This window comes from Panulirus ornatus, chromosome 32, assembly GCF_036320965.1.
Source record: "Panulirus ornatus isolate Po-2019 chromosome 32, ASM3632096v1, whole genome shotgun sequence".
In the NCBI taxonomy this organism is placed as follows: Eukaryota; Metazoa; Arthropoda; class Malacostraca; order Decapoda; family Palinuridae; genus Panulirus; species Panulirus ornatus.
This window is the reverse complement of record NC_092255.1, coordinates 16,072,088-16,096,644: the sequence shown is the minus strand read 5'-3', so window position 1 is coordinate 16,096,644 and position 24,557 is coordinate 16,072,088. Positions and strand designations below refer to the sequence as shown.

Below are 24,557 nucleotides of genomic sequence, written 5' to 3'. Positions count from 1 at the left end.
ATCTGCAAACAAGAGTTTTAACTCAGTTTTTATGGACAGGATGGCAGGATAAATATTTGTTAGATGTAAATATAAAGATGGGACCTTGAATTCCAAAAGATAAAAATGCCATGGAGTATGAAGAAAAGTGTTGAAGTATGGCTTTTTTCCTTCAACAGGACTTATATTGTTGACCCACAGTTACTTAAACTATGAAGCTCTAAATTTAGGAATGCCTCTATACAATGTTTATGGAAAAATATTTTACATACCAGTTTGCTGGAAATATAAAGAAAAAATGAAACGCTTACCTTGTTTGGTTTTCTATGAGTATTTACAGTTTATGTGCCTGCTGTGTTGTCGGTGTTGATGACGAATTACACCACCTTGGGGTTCCTGATGACCAAAACAGTTTATATAATGCATTTTATAATAACATTCTTCATAGTTTTGCAGAATCTGTAGAGTATGATACACTGAATAACATATAATGAACGTGGAATGAAACTTGATACTTTAAGGTGGCTTGGCATGTGGAATGTAAGACTGGGAGTTTACAATAAGAATGTATGATGATGAAATTAAAGGGGTTGGTACAAGAGGAAGACAACCTTTGACATGGTCAAATAGGGTGGAAGAATACTGAAGGGAGAGAAATGGTGGAATAATGCATGGAATCGTGTATGTGAGGGAGGCATATAAGGACAGGGATAGGTGGAGACTTGACATTGCCACCCCTTCATTTGAGTTCCCAGAGGAAATGGGCATCAGACATGGAAGCAGAAGTGAGTCACAGGGTGAGGGAGGGGGTGTTGAAGAATGCGTGGAAGGCGAGAACGTTATCTCCAAGAGCAAAATGGGTATGTTTGAAGGAGTATTGGTTCCAATGGTTCCAACAATGTTACATGGAGTAGGGTGGATGTATTGGAAATGAAATTTTTGACAATATGTGGTGTGAGGTGGTTTGATCAAGTAAGTAATAAAAGGGTAAGAAAGAAAGATGTGGGGTAATAAAAAAGTGTGTTTTAGAGAGCAGAAGAGGGTGTTCTTGAATGTTTTGGATGCATTAAGGGATTGAGAGGAAAGATTGTCAGGTGGAGGGAACAAGAAGCAGAAGACCAAATTGGAGGTAGAAGGATGAAGTGAAAAAGATTTTGAGTGATTGGGGCCTGAACATTGAGGGTGAAAAGCATGCAAGGAATAGAGTGAATTGGAACAATGTGGTACACTAGGGGTGATGTGCTGTCAGTGGACTGCACCAGGGCATGTGAAATGTCTCGGGTAAACCATGGAAAGGTCTGTAGGACCAGGATGTGGAAAGGGAGCTGTGGTTTCGGTGCATTACACATGACAGCTGGAGATTGAGCAAATGTGGCCTTTTATTTTTTTCTTTTTTCCCCTGCTACCCTCCCCCCTTCACTGCAGGGGCATATTTCCTGTGTGATGGGGTAGCGACGGGAATGGATGAAGGCAGCAGGTATGAATATATACATGTGTATATATGTGTGTCTGTATATGTTATGTATATGTGTGTGTATGGGTGTTGTATGTGTATATGAGTGGTTGCAAGGTTGGGCCATTCTTCGTCTATTTTCTTGTACTACCTCGTTGATGCAGGAAACAGCGGTTAAGTATAATAAATGAATAAATATTTATATTCTCATTTATATTTTTTCCTTGTCTTCCACGTTAGTGAGGTAGCACAAGGAAACAGACGAAAGAATGGTCCAACCCACCCACATATACATGTATATTTACAAACACCCACACATGTGCATATACATGCCTATATATTTCAATGTATACATATACATAGGCAGACATATACATATATACACATATATATACTCATACTTGCTGCCTTTATCCGTTCCTGTAGCCACCCTGCCGCCGCCACCCCCCCCCCCCCCCCCCCCCCCCCCCCCGGTGCACGCATGAGCAAGGTAGCGCTAGGAAAAGACAACAGAGGCCACATTTGTGTTGTAGAAGGTAATTAAAAGGGGAGGGGGGGGGGGCTGGAAATCCCCCCCACTTTTTTTTATCCAAAAAAAACAGAGAAGGGGGCCAGGTGAGGATATTCCCTCTAAGGTCCAGTCCTCTGTTCTTAATATTAAAAAAAAAAAGGCTACCTCTAATGCGGGAAATGGTGAATAGTATGAAAAAAATCTCTTTCCCTTTCATTACTTCCTCGATCAAAGCACCTCACACCACATATTGTCCTTAGAAATTTCATTTCCAGCACAATCACCCTCCTCTTCACAACCCTATCTACAGTCCATGCCTCGTAACTGTATAACATTCAAACTAAACTCCCAATTAACTTGTCCCTCAACCCTACTGAACTATTAGCTAATAACCTTGCTCTTATTCACATTTACTCTCGGCTTTCTTTTTTCACACACACTTTACCAAACTCAGTCACCAACTTTTGCAGTTTATCACCTGAATCAGCCATCAGCACTGTATCATCAGCGAACAGCAAGTGCTTCACTTCCCAAGCCCTCTCATCCACAACAGACTGCATACTTGCCTCTCTCTCTCCAATACTCTTGCATTCACCTCCCTAACACCCCCATCCATAAAAGAATTTAACAACCATGGAGACATCATGCACTCCTGCCACAAACCGACATTCACTGGGAACCAATCACTTTCTTCCTACTCATACACATGCCTTACATCCTTGATAAAAACCTTTTTCACTGCTTCAAGGAACTTGCCTCCCACTCCATATACTCTTAATACCTTCCACAAAGCATCTCTATCAACTTTTTACCATATGCCTTCTCCAGATCCATAAATACTACATACAAATCCATCTGTTCTCAGTATTTCTCACATACATTCTTCAAAGCAAACACCTGATCCATACATCCTCTACCTTTTCTGAAACCACACTGTTCTTCCCTGATCTCATGCATTGTACATGCCTTTACCCTCTCAATCAATACCCTCCCATATAATTTCCCAGGAATACTCAACAAACTTATACCTTTGTAATTTGAAAACAAACCTTTATCACCTTTGCCTTTGTACAATGGCTTTATGCATGCATTCTGCCAATCCTCAGGCATTTCATCATGAACCGTACATACATTGAATATCTTTACCAACCAGTCAACAAAACTGTCACCCCCTTTTTAATAAATTCAACTGCAGTACCATCCAAACCTCCTGCCTTGCTGTCTTTCATCTTTTGATTTTTAACTACCTCTTTGTTTACCAAACCATTCTCCCTGACCCTCTCACTTCGCACACCAGTTCGACCAAAACACCCTATATCTGTCACTCCATCATCAAACACATTCAACAAACCTTCAAAATACTCAATCCATCTCCTCACTTCGTCACTACATGTTATTACCTCCCCATTTGCCTCCATTGCTAATGTTCCTATTTGTTGTCTTACGCAATTTATTTACCTCATTCCAAAACTTTTTTTTTTTTCCGCTGTCTCCCGCATTTGCGAGGTAGCGCAAGGAAACAGACGAAAGAAATGGCCCAACCCACCCCCATACACATGTATATACATACGTCCACACACACAAATATACATACCTACACAGCTTTCCATTGTTTACCCCAGACACTTCACATGTCCTGATTCAACCCACTGACAGCACGTCAACCCCGGTATACCACATCGATCCAATTCACTCTATTCCTTGCCCTCCTTTCGCCCTTCTGCATGTTCAGGCCCCGATCACACAAAATCTTTTTCACTCCATATTTCCACCTCCAATTTGGTCTCCCACTTCTCCTCGTTCCCTCCACCTCCGACACATATATCCTCTTGGTCAATCTTTCCTCACTCATTCTCTCCATGTGCCTAAACCATTTCAAAACACCCTCTTCTGCTCTCTCAACCATGCTCTTTTTATTTCCACACATCTCTCTTACCCTTACGTTACTTACTCGATCAAACCACCTCACACCACACATTGTCCTGAGACATCTCATTTCCAGCACATCCATCCTCCTGCGCACAACTCTATCCATAGCCCACGCCTCGCAACCATACAACATTGTTGGAACCACTATTCCTTCAAACATGCCCATTTTTGCTTTCCGAGATAATGTTCTCGACTTCCACACATTCTTCAAGGCTCCCAGAATTTTCGCCCCCTCCCCCACCCTATGATCCACTTCCGCTTCCATGGTTCCATCCGCTGCCAGATCCACTCCCAGATATCTAGAACACTTTACTTTCTCCAGTTTTTCTCCATTCAAACTTACCTCCCAATTGACTTTACCCTCAACCCTACTGTACCTAATAACCTTGCTCTTATTCACATTTACTCTTAACTTTCTTCTTTCACACACTTTACCAAACTCATTTTTTTTTTTATATATTTATACTTTGTCGCGCAAGGAAAGACGAAATAATGGCCCAACCCACCCACATACACATGTATTTATATAAATGCCCACACACACGCATAAACGTATCTATACATTTCAACGTATACATACATATACGTACACAGACATATATACTCGTGTACATATTTATACTTGCTGCCTTTATCTATTCCCGTTGCCACCTCGCCACACATGAAATGGCACCCTCTATCCCCCCATGCGCGTGTGAGGTAGTGCTAGGAAAAGACAACAAAAGCCACATTCGTTCACACTGTCTCTAGCTGTCATGTGTAATGCACCGAAACCACAGCTCCCTTTCCACCTCCAGGCCCCACAAAAGTTTCCATGGTTTACTCCAGACACTTCACATGCCCTGGTTCAATCCATTGACAGCACGTTGACCCCGGTATACCACATTGTTCCAATTCACTCTATTCCTTGCATGCCTTTTACCGTCCTGTATGTTCAGGCCCCGATCGCTCAATCCCTCCACCACCAATGTGGTCTCCCACTTCTCCTCGTTCCCTTCACCTCTGACACATATTCCCTGTTAATCTTTCCTCACTCATTCTCTCCATGTGACCAAACCGTTTCAATACGCCCTCTTCTGCTCACTCAACCTCAATCTTTTTATTACCACACATCTCTTACCCTTTCATTACTTACTCGATCAAACCACCTCACAGCACATATTGTCCTCAAACATCTTTTTATTTTGCCTAAAATTTAATGATGCCCTCTCACCCCAACTCCCATTTGCCCTCTTTTTCACCTCTTGCACCTTTCTCTTGACCTCCTGCCTCTTTTATACATCTCCCAGTCATTTGCATTATTTCCCTGCAAAAATCGTCCAAACGCCTCTCTCTTCTCATTAACTAACAATCATCTTCATCCCACCACTCGCTACCCTTTCTAATCTGGCCAACTCCCACCTATCTCAAGCCATCACTGCTTTCCTAAATACATTCTATTCCTCCCCTACTCCCCTTACGTCATTTGCTCTCGCCTTTTTCCATTCTGTACTCAATCTCTCCTAGCACTTCCTCACACAAGTCTCCTTTCCAAGCTCACTTTCTCGCACTACCCTCTTCACCCTAACATTCTCTCTCTTTTCTGAAAACCTCAACAAATCTTCACCTTTGCCTCCACAAGGCAATGATCAGACGTCCCTCCAGTTGCCCCTCTGAGCACATTAACATCCAAAAGTGTCTTTCATGCACCTATCAATTAACACTTAATCCAATAACGCTCTCTGGCCATATCTCCTACTTACATCGTATACTTGCATATACCTCTCTTTTTAAACCAGGTATTCCCAATCATCAGTCTTTTTCAGCACTCAATCTACAAGCTCTTCACTTTTTCCATTTACAGCACTAAACACACCATGTACATATAACTCACCTTTGCATTCAAATCACCCATCACTATCACCTGGTCTCGTGCATCAAAGCTGCTAACACACTCAGCTGCTCCCAAAACACTTGCCTCTCATGATCTTTCTTCTCATGACTAGGTGGATAGGCACCAATAGTCACCCATGTCTCTCCATTCACTTTTTTTTACCCATATCAATCTAGAGTTTACTTTCTTACACTATCACATACAACCACTACTCCTGCTTTGGGAGAGTGCTACTTTGTCCTCTTGCCTTTGTCCTTTGCTCTTGTCCTCTCATCAACCCCTGACTTTACTCTCAAGACATTCCTAAACCACTCTTCCCCTTTATCCTTGAGCTTCGTTTCACCCAGAGCCAGAACATCCAGGTTCCTTTCCTCAACATACTACCTATCTCTCCTTTTTTCTCATCTTGGTTACATCCACACATTTAAACACGCCAATCTGAGCCTTCGAGGAGGATGAGCACTCCCTGCATGATTCCTGTTTCCCCTTTTATAATAGAATAGATAATTATGTAAAATAGTTCAATACATATCGAAGTGTTTTCAAGTATTAATAATTATCAAATATACACAATCATTACTGCATGGAATGGCGTATGTGATGGAGACATGTAAGGACAGGGACAAGTGGAGACTTTTGCCCTGGCCAACCTGATTGGAGTTCCCTGAGGGAACGGCCATCAGAGATATAGATAGATAGATAAAATATGATAATTATGTAAAACTTCATTATATATCAGTGTTTTTACAGTTACATTATTAATTTTCAGATATACAAATCAGTTTTGTTATTCAATACATTGTATCCTGAGCCATAAAGTACATGTCTACCATCACATGTTCTAGAACATTCCACTCTTATTTTCTCTATCTTAAAGTTCACTCTCCTTTTGTGGTCAAAAGCACATTCACATCCACCAAATCAGTAAGTCATTAGTGCCTCAGTCACTACTTTGTTGGATTGGGCATGTGCTTCTGCTTAGTATGTTGTGGAAGTGAATGATTAAATACTTGCAAGGAACAGAGCCATACGTTTCCCCTTGGTTATGTTGGTTAAAGTTCACTCTCCTTTTGTGGTCAAAAGCACATTCACATCCACCAAATCAGTAAGTCATTAGTGCCTCAGTCACTACTTTGTTGGATTGGGCATGTGCTTCTGCTTAGTATGTTGTGGAAGTGAATGATTAAATACTTGCAAGGAACAGAGCCATACGTTTCCCCTTGGTTATGTTGGTAAATAGAAATCCCCCCCCCCCCCCCCCAAAAAAAGTCAAAGTTGCCAAGGACAGAAGGCATATCTGTACACTGAAAAAACCCTCCCGATGAAGAGGTAATTGTCAATGTATGTCTGTGGTGGCCTTGTTAGGAGTTCAGATACTTTTGCAGGAGATAAGGGAGGGGAGACATGAGCCAGTATGTGACACCTGCAATTGCAGTATTACTATGGATTATATAGTAATGGAATGCCAAAAATATAGAAATCTCAAGAGTAGAGAATGAATTGTAAAATAACAGAAGAATTGAAGGTATTAAGAGTAATTTTAGACAATAGTGTAAATAAATGTATAGAATTTTTTTTTTAAAAGAAGCCAAAGGATATATTTCTTCATGAGTTTTAGATGTTTATTAAACAAAGCAAACTACTTAACTTTAGGTAATTCTAAATTTGATATATCACAATTAGCATTGAATAACCATTGGGTTCTAGCATGTTCAAATTCCTTAAAATTGTTAAAGCCATTACTGTTGTGAAGGGAGCAAATGGGAACTTCAGTGAAGGGCGCAAATGGGGAGGTGATAACAAGTAGTGGTGATGTGAGAAGGAGATGGAGTGAGTATTTTGAAGGTTTGTTGAATGTGTTTGATGATAGAGTGGCAGATATAGGGTGTTTTGGTCGAGGTGGTGTGCAAAGTGAGAGGGTTAGGGAAAATGATTTGGTAAACAGAGAAGAGGTAGTAAAAGCTTTGCGGAAGATGAAAGCCGGCAAGGCAGCAGGTTTGGATGGTATTGCAGTGGAATTTATTAAAAAAGGGGGTGACTGTATTGTTGACTGGTTGGTAAGGTTATTTAATGTATGTATGACTCACGGTGAGGTGCCTGAGGATTGGCGGAATGCGTGCATAGTGCCATTGTACAAAGGCAAAGGGGATAAGAGTGAGTGCTCAAATTACAGAGGTATAAGTTTGTTGAGTATTCCTGGTAAATTATATGGGAGGGTATTGATTGAGAGGGTGAAGGCATGTACAGAGCATCAGATTGGGGAAGAGCAGTGTGGTTTCAGAAGTGGTAGAGGATGTGTGGATCAGGTGTTTGCTTTGAAGAATGTATGTGAGAAATACTTAGAAAAGCAAATGGATTTGTATGTAGCATTTATGGATCTGGAGAAGGCATATGATAGAGTTGATAGAGATGCTCTGTGGAAGGTATTAAGAATATATGGTGTGGGAGGCAAGTTGTTAGAAGCAGTGAAAAGTTTTTATCGAGGATGTAAGGCATGTGTACGTGTAGGAAGAGAGGAAAGTGATTGGTTCTCAGTGAATGTAGGTTTGCGGCAGGGGTGTGTGATGTCTCCATGGTTGTTTAATTTGTTTATGGATGGGGTTGTTAGGGAGGTGAATGCAAGAGTTTTGGAAAGAGGGGCAAGTATGAAGTCTGTTGGGGATGAGAGAGCTTGGGAAGTGAGTCAGTTGTTGTTCGCTGATGATACAGCGCTGGTGGCTGATTCATGTGAGAAACTGCAGAAGCTGGTGACTGAGTTTGGTAAAGTGTGTGAAAGAAGAAAGTTAAGAGTAAATGTGAATAAGAGCAAGGTTATTAGGTACAGTAGGGTTGAGGGTCTAGTCAATTGGGAGGTGAGTTTGAATGGAGAAAAACTGGAGGAAGTGAAGTGTTTTAGATATCTGGGAGTGGATCTGGCAGCGGATGGAACCATGGAAGCGGAAGTGGATCATAGGGTGGGGGAGGGGGCGAAAATTCTGGGAGCCTTGAAGAATGTGTGGAAGTCGAGAACATTATCTCGGAAAGCAAAAATGGGTATGTTTGAAGGAATAGTGGTTCCAACAAAGTTGTATGGTTGCGAGGCGTGGGCTATGGATAGAGTTGTGCGCAGGAGGATGGATGTGCTGGAAATGAGATGTTTGAGGACAATGTGTGGTGTGAGGTGGTTTGATCGAGTAAGTAACGTAAGGGTAAGAGAGATGTGTGGAAATAAAAAGAGCGTGGTTGAGAGAGCAGAAGAGGGTGTTTTGAAATGGTTTGGGCACATGGAGAGAATGAGTGAGGAAAGATTGTGACCAAGAGGATATATGTGTCGGAGGTGGAGGGAACAAGGAGAAGAGGGAGACCAAATTGGAGGTGGAAAGATGGAGTGAAAAAGATTTTGTGTGATCGGGGCCTGAACATGCAGGAGGGTGAAAGGAGGGCAAGGAATAGAGTGAATTGGAGCGATGTGGTATACCGGGGTTGACATGCTGTCAGTGGATTGAATCAAGGCATGTGAAGCGTCTGGGGTAAACCATGGAAAGCTGTGTAGGTATGTATATTTGCATGTGTGGACGTATGTATATACATGTGTATGGGGGTGGGTTGGGCCATTTCTTTCGTCTGTTTCCTTGCGCTACCTCGCAAACACGGGAGACCGACAAAAAAAAAAAAAAAAAAAAAATTCAAAGTAATGTGTTCTGCTAAGTAACCTAAGTAATCACTTACATTGTAAAATGAAATTTGTTGAAAGAGAATGGCTGCGAATCAAAGGACATACCTTTGATAGAACTATAGAATTTTAGAACATTTAACCACTCGGTGAGCTGTGATATAATTTAACCAAAGAGTAAAGAACAAAAGTGGCAAAACACTTTGTGAGGATGTATACCACCTAATCCACCTATCAGTAACTTTGATGCCTGTTCCCTCCTGAAGCTCCCTCAAGGTGTGGTCACAGAAGTGTCCGTAAATAATGCACTCCAGTTCTGCTGCTTAGCCTCTAGTGCCTCACCCTTAACAGGTTGCAGGCAGAGGACAACTCTGTTTGCAGAGGCTCATACCTGTTGTTCCTACTTACTACTAGTACCGAATGTTCCAGCCTACTTCTACAGACTAATATTCGTGTCTAAATCTAGCTATGAAGAATGAGCTGTGTAAGTGTTGTCAAGTGTTATGTGTGACAAGAAGATTTTGTATGTTTGTGGACAAAATGCCAGTAGTCCATGTTTGGGCGAGGCGCAAGGTAAAGACAGCTACTTGGGACAGAGGAGTGCAACTTGACAGCCAATGAAGTGCTGGTTAACTACACAGCTGTCACTAACCCTCCCGATGCCCGGGTGGGTGGTACCTGCTAATCTGCTACCTTAACATATACTCTCATTATTTTTGGTTTTTAAACCTAAAATTTCTTATTTTTCCTCAGCTGACAGTCCTCTCTGCTATGGGTCAGGAGACTGTTGTTGCCACCAAACCAAACATGAAGTAATCTACTCCTTACTACTTCTATGATGACCACCACCAATACCATCTTCACAACCAACCATTATCGCGTTGAAAAATATATATATATTTTTTTCATATTAGACAAACTATGTGACGGTTAATGGTTGAATTCTGTGATTACTCGGCAATGGGAAATGAGAATGTCCAGGAGGAGCTTGGGTTATCCATGATGCAAGCGAGTAAATAACTCGGCCCAGCTCTTGCCTCAACAGTACCATCTCGACAACTACCCATTGTGATCCTCTAACAAAACTAAAATGGGTCAAGGAACGAGGGGAGAAATGCCTTCACTGTCATATTTCACAGATATGCATGTCCCTCTGGACATTGTTTTTGAGAAGTTCCAGCCACTAAAATTTGTGGCTTTGTTTTCTTGTGGAGGGGCAACATCCCAGTGTGTGTGAGATGAATTAATACCCTGGAGGGTTGGGTTTATTGATCTGTGACCAAATGAGGAATAAATGGTGTGTTGTTTATATGGCGTTTGATTGTTCTAATAATCCAAGCTTCAGTGCAGGAGAGCCTTTTCCTTTTTTACTATTATAGAATATGCACCCATTACATGGGGTGGAGGAAAGCTTTTATCTAACTTGTTTTTTGTACTTCATTGTGCATAATTAATATGCTAATTATTAGAATAAAAATTTACAACCATTCCAGTGTTAAGATGTTCTTTCATTCATATATCCCCAGGATAACTTATGAATGCATGTTAAATTGAGTTTAATAGTTGGATTGTTAGTATGTAGATCAAAGAAAAGCTTGCTATACCAAAACTTGGGGATTTCATCTTGCTTTTCATATTTCACTAAATAATGGTAATTACTATTGTAGTATTAAAAGAAAATAATGCCTTTACACCAAAAAAAAATGTGATAATTATTTTGTAGCATGATTCAAATATGAAAGGACTTTATGAAGTTAAGTTTCAGGGATTCAACTTGTCGTTGTATTTTAATAGTTTATATTGGTAAACATTTTTGAACTATTTTATTTGAGCGATGTATGGAAGCTGATGAACTACCATGGTGTTATATTATATCCAAGGTAATTGAGCATTAAATATTGTAGCACAACTTTACCAAATCTGGCATTATCCATATTGGTAACATTTTAATTTGATAAAATATCTAAATGCAATAATAGTTTGTATTGTATTATTGAAACTTTAACATTAAGAAGAAGCAAAGTTCTGTGCACTGTTTATTTTGTACAAATGTAAGCTATTGTACAATGAAAATATTACAACTTTTTCTTACAGAATTGTTAGTGCATGACAGATTTTGTTAATGTACATTTAGCAACCAACTAATTGTTTTCCATATGAAAGAAAGCACTTTGTGAAAAAAAAATAAATCATAAAATGTATGTAACTATACCAGTTTTTACATCCAGTTTTGAGTTTTATTCATGGCATTTATATAATAAGTGATGAATTGCGTGAATTTAAAGATATTAGTCATGCTAAAGTTGTTTTCCATATGAAAGAAAGCACTTTGTGAAAAAAAATAAATCATAAAATGTATGTAACTATACCAGTTTTTACATCCAGTTTTGAGTTTTATTCATGGCATTTATATAATAAGTGATGAATTGCGTGAATTTAAAGATATTAGTCATGCTAAAGTTGACATGAACCACTTTCGTTAGTTGATGCTATGCCACGTGCCATGATTTGCTCACAAGAAAACTACTAATCGAACATACATGCAATGATGCACCCTGATGACACCTGTTAAGTTGCTGTAGGTGCACTTTGGGGGGCAAGAAATGGTTGGGTAGCTTTTCTTTCGCATAAATTCTTGTCGTTATATATGCCTTTTCTTAGGCATACTTTGGGGGTATTTAATACTTGCCAGTTATAATTTTCATGAGATTTGAAATGTACAAGCATTATTTTAAGATGCATTAAACATGTAATATTGGTGGGAGATTGTACCGAGGTAATGAAATTGTATTAATTTGTAGTTTTATAGTATGTGAACAGATTTTGCAAAATGTCTGCAATCATATTACATAGATTTAGATTGTGGTATATAAAATGAGATCTAGAGGGGAAAGGGTTGTGAACATAAAAGGACTGCACTTCTGGTTGTGCAATTTTGTTAATGGCATGATAAGCACTGTATGTTTGTATTTGGTATGTTTTTTGTTTCTCAAGTCTTAAAATCTTATGAATGTGATTTGCTTTAAGAACTGACTCTTCAAATATTTCGTTGAGTATTTAAAGAAGTCATTTCAAGTCTGTTATAGTTTCCAAAGGCTTTGCCCCTCTCGGAACTATGGCAGAAATAACGTAAGATTACTTGAGCCCTCAACTTTGTTGTTCACTTGAATATAGCATTATCAGTTATATTTTGATAAAATGTAAATATTGAAAGCAGAATATAATGAGTACCTAATGTTTGTTTTTTCAGCATTTACATAAAGCTGCATGGATAAATTACATCCTGACAAATTCAGATCACTTATGAAAATGAATTCTGCTCAATGAGTACTGTTTGTTTCTTTGAATTAAGCTCTGCCAGTCACATCAACTAGCAGGGTATTGATTAAACAACATAGCTGCTGTGTTTTCAAACCTGTATATGCTCACTCATATTTAGTATTCATGTACAAAAAAGTAAGATTTTGTCATTGGACATGAACCTCCAGCAGGTAAAGGTACCCTTGATTTTTTTAATAAAATATTTTTGAGTCTGGTTTTGTTTGAAACTTGTAAAACCTTATTTAGAAAATTTAATGTGTAAGTCATTGCAAAATAACAATTTTGGGTTTTCAACTGCTGGAGGTATGCCTCATCCCTGAACGATATTGTTATAAATTGGAAAATTAAAACGGTTGATTAAGTAACTGCTGTTCTTGACTGAATTTCTTACAATAATTTGTCAAGCTTTCAAATTTTGCAACACAGTGGAAAATTTTTCATGGGGGTAAAAGATTTTTTTTTTTTGCTTGAATTATTTTAAACTTTATGCATCATTCGTACATTTTCTTGTTTACTGCAGATTGGATCTTGTTGCTTTAAAAGATTATGATTTGCTGGTGGTTTGTTTCCCACAGAAAGGTTCAAGTATTACAACTTATAGGCAGCCATGTCTGGAAAGATTACAGAGTAATGAAAACTAACAATTTCAGTTAGATCAGGATATCCTTGGAATTTTTTGATTGTGTAAGTGTAGGTTGATTACAGAAAATTGTCATTTGGAATTTCATTTTATCTTAAAAATATGGTTGCATCTTTGAATATGTATTTACTGTGTGCAGCTACAGTATTTCTAACGATACTATGATTTATTCTTTGAAAGATGTTGCTTGGTACGAGCCTTCCCCTTGCAAAAAATATATTTATATACGTGTGTAATTTGTGTATGTCAGCGGAACTTTGTGTTTCCCAGAGACCAGTCATGTATGTATACAAATGAGTATGCCTGCTTGTGGCCACATGCACACATACCCTTCCCCTATGCACAGACAGGTGTGTGTATGCATGTGCAAATTACATTAGTAGATTGCATATCACATAAAGGCTTATTCTATAAAGTTTTCCTGTCAAGGAAAACTAGCATCTTCATATGAAAATACCCAACAGCTGCTTAAGTAATGGTTTAAAGAATTTAAGATATTGTTATGCTGAATATTCGTTGAGAAATTTATGTGCAAAATTTTCAAAACATTTTCAGCTAGAAAAGGGAAGATATGATTTGTCTGTTCTTTCCCAGAAAGTGCAAGTGTGTGCTCATGCATGTGCAAACTACCAAAACGTTTGCATGTCAGCAAAACATGTTTATTTTATTTGTTTTCCAGCAAGGAAACGAGTTTTCTTTTAAGATTCCCCATCACTGGTTTATATATATATATATATATATATATATATATATATATGGAGCAGGGGGCTGGAAATCCTCCCCTCTTTTTTTTTTTTTTTTCCCCCAAAAGAAGGAACAGAGGGGGCCAGGTGAGGATATTCCAAAAAAAGGCCCAGTCCTCTGTTCTTAACGCTACCTCGCTAACGCGGGAAATGGCGAATAGTTTAAAAGAAAAAGATATATATATATATATATATATATATATATATATATATATATATATATAGTAATGTTTTCAATAAATAATAGTTTGCACATTTACAAATAAAAATTTGAATACAGTTTGTACTGGTCATTAGTAGGTATGGGGAAGAAACCACTGTAATTTCCCAAGAAACAAATTTGATAGTCTTGAATTATACTTAAATGCCAAAAATTTATATAACATTAAGTTGATGTGATGGTAATATTCTTAGGAATACATTCCCGCATGAGACGAACACCCTGTACTCATAAATTAGGAAGTATTTCATATAAATGCAAGTATTTTCAAATTATATTGTGCTGCATGACAAGTAAAAAGTAAGCAAAATCTGCTGCAGTGGATGAAAACATGAAAGGGCTATGTTATAATTCTAGTGTGGGTGAAAGCTTTTGACTGGAAATACTTCATAATTTGTAATAGTACTGTTCGAGTAAGTTCTTTTGCAAACTTGAACTTTTATCCAGTACAACTGGTTTGGTAACTTAAAAGTTCTCAAACTTATAAGCACAAAGTGTGATGGAAGTGTTTGGTTCTCGAACACTTGCAAGAAAAAGTTTTCAGATGTAAAAGCTGGAAAGACAGGTGAAGGCTATCATGACATAGTGTTTGACCTACATTACAAGTTAAAATGAAAATTTACATTTCTAAGTGTAACTATCTTGGTACAGCATATTTACTGAAGCTAATCTCGTTTTCTATGAATTTTTCTTTGCCCATTGTGAAATTAACGTATCATTTTCTCAGTATTTACATACATGCAAAACTGAAGTAGTCCAGGAAGGCTTAATGCCTATTTCATTGTACTGCAGGTAGTAAATAAAATCATTTTATAATATAGTACCACTTCATATTCCCATTTAACAATCCCCCCCCCCCCCCCCCCCCCCCCCCCACATGTATTGATTGAAACGATAGATAAAGGCAACATTTTAAATGAGTTGAAAAGATAAAACTTTGCAATGGCTGGTGAAATGTGAAGTAAGCTTGATTGTATGGGAGAGATGAAGGGAAATTTGAAATTATCTGCTGTGCCAATGAGTTTGGGACAAAATTTAATGTGTAAGTAAAGGGTTGCAGGTATTGAATGTATGGAAGAAGTAAGGGTTTTATGTAGTAGTGCAAAAGGATTATGAATGCATTCAGATGAAGGCAAACCAGGCTATAGGATTATCTAAAAAGAAAAAAAAGTTCAGTCCTTTAGATTCACTGCCTATTCCAGTGAAATGGAACAAAGCACTCTAGCATAAATGGATGTTGATATACATCTGGCATGGAAAGAAACTTGCATTTAGCCTTGTATGTGTGCTTTGTTGCTATTTATTATCCCCCAGGCAAATAAAAATTAATGTGGTGACACTTTTTGCTGCTGCACTTGGTTATGTAAAAAAGTGATCCATTTTTACTGTGGGGGGGGCTCAGTTTCTTTGTACCATCTGTCATAAAGCTTCTGTCTACGTGCATTTACCATTTCCTCGTACAGTTTATTCCATTCATCCATTGCTACAGTACTATAAAAGTACATTCTAATTGATTTTATTTCATTTATAGCCTCTGGTTGTGCCATTCCAGCATTTTTCAAAGATCTATTTTCTCTGCATAATGCAGTCTAGATGATTTGAGTATGTAAAGGATGTGATCAGGTCACCCCTCTCGACCAAAATGGGCACATTTAAGGCCTTTGCCTGTAACTCTTTAATTCTGGTGCTGTATTTGTTGCCATCTTCTGGACATTCTCTATGCATCTAGATGGATAGCACTACTTCAAATGCAGTACCCAATTTGAGGAGCACATTCTGATTTTGGCAAAATGAAGGTGAACTTCGGTGACAAATTAGGTATGATGTCAACAAAGTCCGTTAAATATAGATTTGTGCAGCTTAATTTCTGCAAGATAATCATGTTGAGACCTTCTTTCACTGTCTCATTATTTTACATATGTAATGATGATTTTCATCAACCATGTATCCAAGCAACTGTAGTTTTGTCAAATTCACTTGTAACGATGTAATCCTCTTTGCTTATACTTTTCTCACTACCTTTCCATCTAATGTAAAAACATATTTAGGTCTGAGATCAATCCTTTTGTCAAGTCACTTGCATAAGAACAATGCTCCCTGGACAGACCCCTCTGATGGGTCATTAGTGACCTATGTCCTTTGTTCCCTACCATTATGGTAATCTATAGTCAAGGAGTCTCTGCCTTCTTCCTGCCCGAAGATTCAATTTCTTTAGCATATTCATATGCCAAACAATATCGGTTAATCCCCCCAGTCACATACAAAAGTCCCTAAAGCCATGTTGGCACTCACCTATGTAGTTTCTCAGATTATCTTTTTCAGTACCGTACAGACCACACCCATCATATAGATACAGATGGGTATGACAATTACTATCTTCCACTCCCTTGACACTATACTTTTTCCCAGTGACAGCTTCAGCAGTACACCAAGTGATCTGTCAAGTGTATCAACACATTTATAATTCCTCTTTTGAACTTTTTGTTCTTCAATTGCTATTCTAACCCCAGACAGACATGAATCTACATCATATCCTGCAGTACCTTTGAATGGACAACCATTCCCACTGAACAATACGCAAACAGTTATAGGCATCACAAACAACACGTGACCACACTCCTCACACAATTCAACTGTCCCACTCCAAACTTTGCCTCACCTGCTTGGTCTTCCACCCTCTCCAAAGAAAATACAACAGAGTTGCAAACCATACAAAATGGAACAATCAAAGACTGTTTAGCAACCATAAGCACTCAAGTGCCTCGCACTAATGCAACCTCTTATCACAGATCACCCCCATCCCCAGCAACTATTACTGTGACAAAACACAAATGACCAGACTGTCATTCTCCCAACTCGTTTTTAAAACCATTTCACCAGACGCATATCCATCTGAAACCAAGCCATGACCATCTTTATCTGATTCCTGTTCCCTCTGGGAACTCCCTCAAGGTGGCAGCCAAGGCAAAAAAAAATCTCCACTTCATTGCTCCTGCTTAGCCTGTAATGCACTTTTTTAGGTGAAACTATCACAGTGTAGTCTCGTTAGAGAAGTTTTCATTCCAAAGAAATCTGCATTTAATGCTCCTGTTGAATGTTCCTACCTGCTACTATCAATTGCTCCTACCATTTCACCAAAAGGCAGGGCGAGTGCATAGCAATGACTGCAGTAAAATCTAGTTACAATGGAGATTATATGTTCATGGAAAGAATGCCAGTGGTCCACATGCAAGCGAGGCAGAGAAAATGACAGATACCTGGGTCAGAGGAGTGCAGCTTCATTACCATTAAAGTGCTGGCTTACTACACGTGTAAGCAGTCACTAACCTTCCAGATACTCAAGTAGGCAATACCGGTAATGTCATCAGCTACTGACCGACTACCTCTGAAAAAGCACTCCCCAGACAAAAATGAATCACTCTCCCATCTGCACTCTGGACATCACTCATTACAAAAAACAGTTTCAACACTTTATCCCCAGACCCTTCACTCCCACAAAGCAATGACGACACTGAAGCCACCAAACCATTACTGATCAGGTGCCCCACACATCTGCTGCCACCATTGTGAGTAAGAGCATCTGTTGGCATATGCGATTCAAATTAAAATAATTTTGCATTATTTGTTCTTTTCACATTTTGCATTTAATACAGTAAGAAACTTACCCCATTGTAAGCGAGAGCTATTACATGGTCTGCAATGTGAATTTAGTAGTTATATTTGATTTCAAATTCTGTATACTAAGCATCATTACACTGGGGCTGATTGTAATAATCATTTAAACATAAAAGAGAAAGCTGGCAGGATAAGGAACATGAGCCAGTACAGTCACTGACTGCTGCTGTGTGAACATAGATATCTCATACTTAGTCTTCTTGCCTACCCTGAACTATTCATTTACATAATACTCATTTACATACTGTACTTAGAAAAACAATGAAGAAAATGGGCAGGAGGTTAGAGATGAGACAGCTCTGGTTCAAAAGATAATCTTCACATGCAAAATCATACAGAAATTCTCATTATTTAAAAATCTTGGTGCATTTCTTTTTATTTGGAATATGATTAAATTAAAAACTAATAGCCATCAAGATATTTTAGAAATAATGGAGAAGACAATTGAGAGTGCAGCTGCCAATTGGCCTGATAGGCCCATGCAGTTAGCTGATGGGTAAAAATTGACACACAGATGAGGTAGTTAAAGGATCAGCAGAAGATCCCTAAGGTTAACATGTTTCCATGCATCTTGCTTATGCAAGTCTTGCTTTGTCATTTAAATTCAATGCAGTTTTTGTCATTGGACTTGTGTTTGCCTCCAGAATTACTTGATTACTTTTGTATCAAAGTATGATGTATTGTATTATCAACCTCTGCCAACTTTGGGTTGTACTGTAAGTCACATTTGGTGGAGCTGTATCACTGGAAGTACAGTCTCATCAAAACTTTTCATTTCAAATGAATCCACATTTCCCTTCTACTGGAAATGCACAGCCGTGTGCTACAGGAAACTCTAAAAAAATATCCTGCATAACATCAAACCTTTTTTAAAATGAGGTCCTGAGGTATTATATGTATATTGAATTGACTGAACCAGGGCATATGAAACATATATACCTACATATTCATATTTACACATGTACATATTCATACTTGCTTGCCTTCATCCATTCCTGGCGACACATTCACACTCAGTCTCTAGCTGTCATGTGTAATGCACTGAAACCACAGCTCCCTGTCCACATCCAGGCCCCGTAGACCTTTCCATGGTTTACCCCAGACGTTTCACATGCCCCGGTTCAGTCCAATGAGAGCACGTTGACCCCAGTATACCACATTGTTCCAATTGTCTCTATTCCTTGCACGCCTCTCACTCCTGTATGTTAAGGCCGTGATCACTCAAAATCTTTTCACTCCATCCTTCCACCTCCAAATGGGTTTCCCACTTCTCTCTTTCTCCTTCCACCTCTGACACATACATCCTCTTTGTCAATCTTTCCTCACTCATTCTCTCTATCTGTCCAAACCATTTCTACACACCCTCTTCTGTTCTCTCAACCACACTCTTTTTATTACCAGACATCTCTCTTAACCTTTCATTACTTGTTCGATCAAACTACCTCACACCACGTATTGTCCTCAAACATTTCATTTCCAACAAATCCACCCTTCTCCATATAACCCTAACTACAGCCCATGCCTCACAACCATAGAACATTGTTGAAACTACTATACCTTCAAACATACCCATTTTTGCTCTGAGATAACATTCTCTCCTTCCACACATTCCTCATCACTCCCAGAATCTTCATACCCTTCCCCACCCTGACTTACTTCCGCTATCATGGTTCCATTCGCTGCTAAGTCCACTTCCTCCAATTTTTCTCCATTCAAACTTACATCTCAATTAACTCGATCCTCAACCATACTCATATTTACTCTCAACTTTCTCCTTTCACATACTTTTCCAAACTCAGTCACCAACTTCTGCAGTTTCAACCTCGAATCAACCACCAGAGCAAACAACAACTGCCTCACTTCCTAGGCCCACTCATCCCCAACAGCGTACATACTCACCCCTCTCTCCATAACTCTTGCATTTAACTCCTGCCTCAGACCGACATTCACTGGGAACCAATCATTGTCTTCTCTTTCTACTCATACACATGCCTTACATCCTTGATAAAAACTTTTCATTGCTTCTAGCAACTTACCTCAAACACCATATATTCTTAAGACCTTCCGCAAAGCATCTCTATCAACCCTATCATATGCCTTCTCCAGATCCATAAATGCTACAAACAAATCCATCTGTTTTTCTAAGTATTTCTCACACACATTCTTCAAAGCAAATGCCTGATCCACACATCCTCTACCACTTCTAAAACCACACTGGTTTTCCCCAGTCTGATGCTCTGTACATGCCTTCACCCTCTCAATCAATACCCTCTAAAAGAATTTCCCAAGAATACTCAACAAAATTATGCCTTTTAGTTTGAACGCACATTTATCCTCTTTGCCTTTGTACAATATCACTATGCATGCATTCCACCAATCCAAAGACACTTCACCATGATCCATACATACACTGAATATCCTTACCAAGATTGACAAAGAGGTGGAGGGAACAAGGAGAAGCAGGAGACCAAAGTGGATGTGGAAGGATGGAGTGAACATTTTGAGCGATCGGGGCCTGAACATACAGCAGGGTGAAAGGCATGCAAGGAATAGAATGAATTGGAACTATGCAGTATACTTGGGTTGACTTGCTGTTAATGGATTGAACCAGGGCATGTGAAGTGTCTAGGGTAAACCATGGAAAGGTCTGTCGGGCATGGATGTGGAAAGGGAGCTGTGGTTTCGTTGCATTACACATGACAGCTAGAGACTGAGTGTGAACGAATGTGGCCTTTTATGTCTTTTCCTGGTGCTACCTTGCTGATGGTGGTGTGTGTGTGGGGCTGTTTCATGTGTGGTAGGGTGGCGATGGAATGGATGAAGGCAGCAAGTATGAATATGTACAAGTGCATATGTATACATTGAAATGTATATGTATATATGCATGTATGGGCTTTTATGTATATACATGTGTATGTGAGTGGGTTGGGCCATTCCTCATGTTTCCTTGCACTACCTTGCTGATGCGGGAGACAGCAATTAAGTATGACAGATAGAATAAATTCATTTCTATTATTATTTTACCTACTCACCATCTCCCATGTTCAGCGAGGTAGAGCAAGGAAACAGACGAAAGAATGGCTCAACCCACCCACATACACATGCATATACATAAATGCCCACACACGCACATATACATAACTATACATTTCAAACTATACATACATATACATACACACATACATATATACACATGTACATATTCATACGTGCTGCCATCAAATTTGTTTATGGATGGGGTGGTTATGGAGGTGAATGCAAGAGTTTTGGAGAGAGGGGCAAGTGTGTGGTCTGTTTTGGATGAGAGGGCTTGGGAAGTGAGTCAGTTGTTCGCTGATGATACAGCGCTGGTGGCTGATTCGGGTGAGAAACTGCAGAAGCTGGTGACTGAGTTTGGTAAAGTGTGTGAAAGAAGAAAGCTGAGAGTAAATGTGAATAAGAGCAAGGTTATTAGGTACAGTAGGGTTGAGGGATAAGTCAACTGGGAGCCTGAATAGAGAAAAACTGGAGAAAGTGAAGTGTCTTAGATATCTGGGAGTGGATTTGGCAGCGCATGGAACCATGGAAGCAGAAGTGAGTCACAGAGTGGGGGAGGGGGCGAAAGTTCTGGGAGCGTGAAAAATGTGTGGAAGGCGAGAACATTATCTCAGAAAGCAAAAATGGGTATGTTTGAAGGAATAGTGGTTCCAACAATGTTATATGGTTGCAAGGCGTGGGTTATAGACAGAGTAGTGCGGAGTAGGGTGGATGTGTTGGAAATGAGATGTTTGAGGACAATATGTGGTGTGAGGTGGTTTGATCGAGTAAGTAATGGAAGGGTAAGAGAGATGTGTGGTAATAAAAAGAGTGTGGCTGAGAGAGCAGAAGAGGGTGTTTTGAAATGGTTTGGTCACATGGAGAGAATGAGTGAGAAAAGATTGAGAAAGAGGATATATGTGTCAGAGGTGGTGGGAATGAGGAAAAGTGGAAGACCAAATTGGAGGTGGAAAGATGGAGTGAAAAAGATTTTGAGCGATCAGGGCTTGAACATGCAGGAGGGTGAAAGGCATGCAAGGAAGAGAGTGAATTGGAACGATGTGGTATACTGGGGTCGACGTGCTGTCAATGGATTGAACCAGGGCATGTGAAGCGCCTGGGGTAAACCATGGAAAGTTTTGTGAGGCCTGGATGTGGAAAGGGAGCTGTGGTTTCGGTGCATCATACATGACAGCTAGAGACTGAGTGTGAACGAATGTGGCCTTTGTTATCTTTTCCTAGTGCTACCTCGCGTGCATGCGGGGGGAGGGGGTTGTTATTTCATGTGTGGCGGGGTGGCAACGGGAATGAGTGAAGGCAGCAAGTATGAATTATGTACATGTGTATGTATATATATGCATACGCTGAAATGTATAGGTATGTATATGTGCGTGTGTGGATGTGTATGTATATACATGTGTATATGGGTGGGTTGGGCCATTCTTTCGTCTGTTTTGTTGCGCTACCTCGCTAATGCGGGAGACAGCGACAAAGTATATAATAATATAAATACACAAATAACTGTAACACTGATTTTAGTGAAGGTCTATACAAATTTGGACAGCTTTATTGTTGATAAAATATTAAACCGTTCCCCTTTCTTGTCCACATGATAAATTTTAATGATATGCATGTTGCCAGATTTGAACGCACCCAACCTCCATTCAGATAGTTACTTGTTTACGAAATGGCATTCTAGCTACATCTCTTCATTGTATATCAACTGACTGTTATATTTCATTCTTGTATCTCCCCTGATGATGTGATTATTACTTGAAAGTGCACATGAGAACTTATCGTGGTTATAAAGGAATATACTTGATCATGCACTCAATTGTGATCCTGGAAAATTGCATTGGGAAGGTACTGACTGAAAGGCTGAAGGCATATACAGATCAGATTGGGGAGGAGCAGTGTGGTTTTAGAAGTGGTAGAGGATGTGTGGATCAGGTGTTTGCTTTGAAGAATGTGTGTGAGAAATACTTAGAGAAATAGATGGATATGTATAAGGCATTCATGGATCTGGAGAAGGCATATGACAGGATTGATAGAGATGCTTTGTGGGAGGTAAGTTGCTAGAAGCATTGAGAAGTTTTTATCAAGGGTGTAAGGCATGTGTACAAGTAATTAGAGAGGAGAGTGATCGGTTCCCAGTGAAGGTCGGTCTGCGGCATGGGTGTAAAATGTCCCCATGGTTATTTATTTTGTTCATGGATGGGGTGGTTCGGGAGGTGAGCGCAAGAGTTTTGGAGAGGAGTCAACTATGCAGTCTGGTGGGGGTGAGAGGGCCTGAGAAGTGTCAGTTGTTGTTTGCCGATGATACAACACTGGTGGCTGAGTCAAGTGAGAAACTGCGGAAGCCAGTGGCTGAGTCAAGTGAGAAACTGCAGAAGTTGGTGACTGATTTTGGAAAAGTGTGTGAAAGGAGAAAGATGAGAGTAAATGTGAAAAAGAGAAAAGGTTATTAGGTTCACTAGGGTTAAGGGACAAGTTAGTTGGGATGTGAGTTTGAGTGGAGAAAAACTGGAGGAAGTGAAGTGTTTTAGATATCTGAGAACGGACTTCACAGGAAATGGAATGATGAAAGTGGAAGTGAGTCATAAGAGGAGGAAGGGGGTGAAGGTTCTGGGAGCAATGAAGAATGTGTAGAGAGAGTGTTATCTTGGAGAGCAAAAACGGGTATGCTTGAAGAAATAGTAGTTCCAGCAATATTATATGGTTGTGAGGCATGGGCTACAGAAGGGTTGTATGGAGAAGGGTGGATGTTTTGGAAATGAAATGCTAGAGGACAATATGTGGTTTGAGGTGGTTTGATTTGAGTAATTAATGAAAGGGTAAGAAAGATGTTTGGTAATAAAAAATGTGGTTGAGAAAGCAGAAAAGGGTGTGTTGAAATTGAAATGGTTTGGACATATGGAGAGAATGAGTGAGGAAAGGTTGACAAAGAGGATAGGTGTGTCAGAGGTGGAGGGAATTTGGAGAAGCGAGAGACCAAATTGGAGATGGAAAGATGGAGTGATAAAGATTTTCATCAATGAGGGCCTGAACATACAGGAGGGTGAGAGGCATGCAAGGAACAGAGTGAATTGAAACTGTGGTATACCAGGGTCAACGTGCTGTCAATGGACTGAACCAGGGCATGTGAAATGTCTGGGGTAAACTATTAAAGGTCTGTGGGGCCTGGATGTGGATGGGGAGCTGTGGTTTCTGTGCATTACACATGACAGCTAGAAACTGAGTGTGAAAAAATTTGGCCTTTTTTGTATGCTTTCCAGGTGCTACCTCACTGAAGCAGGGTGTAGTGATGCTGTTTTCTGTGGGGTGAGGTGGTGCCAGGAATGGATGAAGGCAAGCAAGTATGAATAAGTACGTGTATATATGTATATGTATGTATATGTGTATATGTTGGTATGTATGTGTATAAGTGTGTATATGGGCATTTATGTATAATGTGTATATGAGTGGATGGGCCATTCTTCTACTGTTTTCTGGTGCTACCTCACTATTGTGTGAAACAGCGATTAAGTAAATGAATATATATATATA

The 24,557-nt window shown here is 39.5% G+C and overlaps 2 protein-coding genes across 3 annotated transcripts in view; one reads left to right on the top strand and one right to left on the bottom strand.

Moving 5' to 3' along the window:
* eEF5 (eukaryotic translation elongation factor 5) overlaps positions 1 to 12,930 on the top strand; it is a 31,743-nt gene extending 18,813 nt beyond the window's left edge. For both annotated transcript variants that reach the window (XM_071681008.1, XM_071681009.1), the window contains exon 5: positions 10,151 to 12,930. In XM_071681008.1, the coding sequence (XP_071537109.1) occupies positions 10,151 to 10,213 (63 nt within the window). In that variant the 3' untranslated portion in view covers positions 10,214 to 12,930. The remainder of the gene's footprint in view (positions 1 to 10,150) is intronic.
* Positions 1 to 24,557, bottom strand: part of LOC139759068 (uncharacterized) — a 134,331-nt gene that overhangs the window by 40,188 nt on the left and 69,586 nt on the right. Inside the window, exon 2 of the mRNA XM_071681003.1 lies at positions 291 to 375. The gene's annotated coding sequence lies outside the window, so the exon portion shown is untranslated. The remainder of the gene's footprint in view (positions 1 to 290; positions 376 to 24,557) is intronic.